Source organism: Sinocyclocheilus anshuiensis, unplaced genomic scaffold (assembly GCF_001515605.1).
Source record: "Sinocyclocheilus anshuiensis isolate Anshui unplaced genomic scaffold, SAMN03320099.WGS_v1.1 scaffold3152, whole genome shotgun sequence".
Taxonomy (NCBI): domain Eukaryota; kingdom Metazoa; phylum Chordata; class Actinopteri; order Cypriniformes; family Cyprinidae; genus Sinocyclocheilus; species Sinocyclocheilus anshuiensis.
In genome coordinates, this window is record NW_015549755.1 from 34,939 (window position 1) to 39,319 (window position 4,381).

General features: G+C 37.3%; 1 protein-coding gene across 1 annotated transcript in view; it reads right to left on the reverse strand.

Annotated features, from left to right (window-relative positions):
• Positions 1 to 2,213: 2,213 nt before the first annotated feature.
• Positions 2,214 to 4,381, reverse strand: part of LOC107660835 (epidermal retinol dehydrogenase 2-like) — a 15,098-nt gene continuing 12,930 nt past the window's right edge. Inside the window, exons 6-7 of the mRNA XM_016450256.1 lie at positions 4,220 to 4,345; positions 2,214 to 3,526 (exon numbers count right to left, since the gene is read on the reverse strand). Coding sequence (XP_016305742.1) covers positions 3,430 to 3,526; positions 4,220 to 4,345 — 223 coding nt within the window. The 3' untranslated portion in view covers positions 2,214 to 3,429. The remainder of the gene's footprint in view (positions 3,527 to 4,219; positions 4,346 to 4,381) is intronic.

Below are 4,381 nucleotides of genomic sequence, written 5' to 3' on the forward strand. Positions count from 1 at the left end.
CCTAAATCTCCCATCTTCAATACCACAACTGAGGTGCGTGCAATACCACCCCCAACTGCTCCCCGGGCGCCGCAGCAAAAAATGGCTGCCCTCTGCTCCGGGTGTGTGTTCATGTCACTTCACTAATGTTCTTTTTAGCAGCATCATATGACCCCTTTAATGTCATACAAAAAAATGTCATCGGCCGAGTAAATTGTACCAATATAGAATTGTGACTTCACAAGTGTAGTAAGTTAGGAGGTGAAAATACTGTGAAATTACAAATGGCATGACATTTGAAAGCGTAACAACTGAAGGTCTATGAAACGTCAGTCGATAAAGCATTTTAAACAATGGCATTTAAAGTTTTGAACTAAAATGTCATTGCAACCATATAATATCACACATTTCTGGCACCTTTATAGCACTTTATACAATGCAGATTGTGTCAAAGTAGCTTTACAGGGTACAGGGTGAAAATAGTGTGTCAAAAATGCAAACAAAATTCAATTCTGCTGTACGGCAGCTTATAAAAGAGGACAATAGTAAACAGTCAATATTTCAGTTAAAGTCAGTTCATTTACATTGATATTTACATTTAATCATTTAGCAGATGCATTTTTTCAAAAGCGTCTTACAAATAAGGACAACAGAAGCAATCAAAACCAACAAAAGAGCAACAATATGTAATATGTAACACAAGTGAACTGACTAATGTAGGGAATAGTGAATGAAGGAATAGGGGGCAATTTCAAACACATCAAATGATTCAAATGATTAACCAACGAAGGAACACTAGCAACCAAGGACACAGGAACTAAGCCCAAGAAATGAGAACATAGGGACAATGGAAAGCAATGAACATCAAAATAAGAGTCCTAGAACAGACGATTGTGACACCAATATTATAATTAACATAAATGTATTAATAAGAGCCATAATAATAAACCAAGTCAACTGCTTCCATGATACAGTCAGTCATTATACAATTAATTAGAAGGTAGTTCAGTTCTGGCCAAGAAGACATAAAAACAAAAAAAAACAAAACAGAAATAACCATCTACAATTTATAACCTCGAAAGCCAGAGACAGTTTTTCTTCATCAAAATGTTATCTTGGGTGCAAATGAAGTGCAAATGGCTCAAGATGAGTTTATCGCTGTTATAAAAACAAAAAACAAAACAGAAACTGGTTAATTGTAATGGTTAAGACAGTGCTGAATGTAAGAAGTACTTCCATGCTTGTTTTATGTGTAACTATTCTATTCACTCTCTTGGTACTTTGTGGCAGTACTCTGATTTGTTTCCTGACACATATCTCTGTGATTTGTCCAACAGGTCCACTGGTTGTTTCTCAATTCCTCTGGTGGTGGAAATTATTTGCTCTTTTTTCCATGGCCTTTGAACTTAGCCATAAAGTTGAATGCTCCTAGATATTCACCAAGCAGCACACCCATTTTAGTGGGTAAAAGACTGTGACAGAGTAAAAACAAGACAGATAAGGAAAATGTTATACATGCACACTGAAAAAAAACACAAATACCGCCCAAATGTTCACGCAAAGAAAGAAGGCGTAACTTTTATTCTCGCTGTAGTATTGTTGTCGCCGCCATGTCGTGAAGGCACTGTGTGTTTCCTTGTGAAAGCAAAACTACTTTGTTTGGCCTTCCAAAAGAGGACGATATCCGCTTCGTCATGCCTGGAGCTGATCCGTGCTGGTCTTCAGACCGATGAGCTTTGTAAAAATCGATGCATTTCAGAAAGGCGGGGCATAGAGGAAATAATGTTTTTTTAACCTTAAACCGCATAAACACATTTTATTACACCAAATACACAAAATAATGGGGGAAGTCGTGGCCTAATGGTTAGAGAGTCGGACTCGTAACCCAAAGGTTGCGAGTTCGAGTCTCATACCGGCAGGGATTGTAGGTGGGGGGAGTGAATGTACAGCACTCTCTCCCATCTTCAATACCACAACTGAGGTGCGTGCAATACCACCCCCAACTGCTCCCCGGGCGCCGCAGCAAAAAATGGCTGCCCTCTGCTCCGGGTGTGTGTTCATGTCACTTCACTAATGTTCTTTTTAGCAGCATCATATGACCCCTTTAATGTCATACAAAAAAATGTCATCGGCCGAGTAAATTGTACCAATATAGAATTGTGACTTCACAAGTGTAGTAAGTTAGGAGGTGAAAATACTGTGAATTTATTAGTGGTGTCCGAAACCATTGTGGATGTTATCGAGTGCATTCATTCAATCCCATAATGCACCGCAATAACAAGTGTACAACTGATGTACACTCAATGGCTAGAGAATACCCATAATGCAGTTTGAGGGTCATGCTGAATGAATTCCCACGTCTGGCCAGAAGATGGCTCTTGCAGCTGAATCATCCATCCATCCATTTTCCAAACCGAATGTCCAATGTGGGTACAGCGCAATATCACACAGGTCACCTTTCTGGCACCTTTATAGCACTTTATACAATGCAGATTGTGTCAAAGTAGCTTTACAGGGTTAAACAGGAAAACGTGGCGATAATGCAAGGTATAAATTTGCCTTTTAATTGATTATTAAATAGTTTAATTAAGGTTTATACATGCTATAGTTTCCATGACAGAGTTTGAGATAAATCTTTTAATTTCTACTGGAGCTGCCAGTTTGCTAAGTTATGATTATTAAACTGCAAGCACAAACAATGCAAAAGCGACAGCCCTTCCAGTGCACTCTGTCTGAATTTGCTCACTCGTTTTCATTCACTTCTTCAAGTGAACTATATTAGTGGACTAATGTAGGGAATAGTGAATGAAGGAATAGGGGGCAATTTCAAACACATCAAATGATTAACTATGGAAACCAACGAAGGAACACTAGCAACCAAGGACACAGGAACTAAGCACAAGAAATGAGAACATAGGGACAATGGAAAGCAATGAACATCAAAATAAGAGTCCTAGAACAGACGATTGTGACACCAATATTATAATTAACATAAATGTATTAATAAGAGCCATAATAATAAACCAAGTCAACTGCTTCCATGATACAGTCAGTCATTATACAATTAATTAGAAGGTAGTTCAGTTCTGGCCAAGAAGACATAAAAACAAAAAAAAACAAAACAGAAATAACCATCTACAATTTATAACCTCGAAAGCCAGAGACAGTTTTTCTTCATCAAAATGTTATCTTGGGTGCAAATGAAGTGCAAATGGCTCAAGATGAGTTTATCGCTGTTATAAAAACAAAAAACAAAACAGAAACTGGTTAATTGTAATGGTTAAGACAGTGCTGAATGTAAGAAGTACTTCCATGCTTGTTTTATGTGTAACTATTCTATTCACTCTCTTGGTACTTTGTGGCAGTACTCTGATTTGTTTCCTGACACATATCTCTGTGATTTGTCCAACAGGTCCACTGGTTGTTTCTCAATTCCTCTGGTGGTGGAAATTATTTGCTCTTTTTTCCATGGCCTTTGAACTTAGCCATAAAGTTGAATGCTCCTAGATATTCACCAAGCAGCACACCCATTTTAGTGGGTAAAAGACTGTGACAGAGTAAAAACAAGACAGATAAGGAAAATGTTATACATGCACACTGAAAAAAAACACAAATGAGACCATTTTAATTTCTAAATTATTTATCTTGCACATCAACTAGAAAGCAGCTTAAGATTTTGGCTTCACTGAGAAAAAGACTTTAGTAGTCTCACATGTGTCTGTCATACTGTTTGTGAAGAGACAGGTGAAAGACAACCCTAGATCAGAGAGGTTAAAAGATAAGTTTGCTTTGTATTGTCACAATGTTGTAAATGAACAATGTGTACTCTTTCTGAGTGTTACCTGCACTGAGATTATCCCTATTTAGGCTATTTGTCAGAGCACAAAAAGAAAAAGGTCCTGGAACTGTCATAAGTAAAACACATTATTCTGTGGACAGTTTCAGTGCTTTTGTGAAGACTACAGATCGAACCTGGTGTATTATGGATATTAAAGTTGTATCTTGTCATGTAGAGCTGTTAAACAAACAAACAAACAAAACAAAAAAACACCTTTTTTACTGTATATATATATATATATATATATATATATATATATAGCCCATTTTGCTAATGGTGATATACCCACCTTTAAGTTTTATAGCTTGTATAGCAGCTATTTTACAACAGCTTAGAATTCTGTTATTATAATACATACACATCTAAAATAGATCTTTAACACTGAGGTCCAGCATGACTTACTTCTTCAAAGCGATGGCAGTGTAGATGCTTCGAGGCATATAAAGATAAACCTGTTCCCTTCTAACAGCATCCACTATTTTCCTACACGCATACTCCGGCTCAAGAATAGGCATGATTCTGGGCCATCTGCGAAACACACACACACGCACACACACACACACA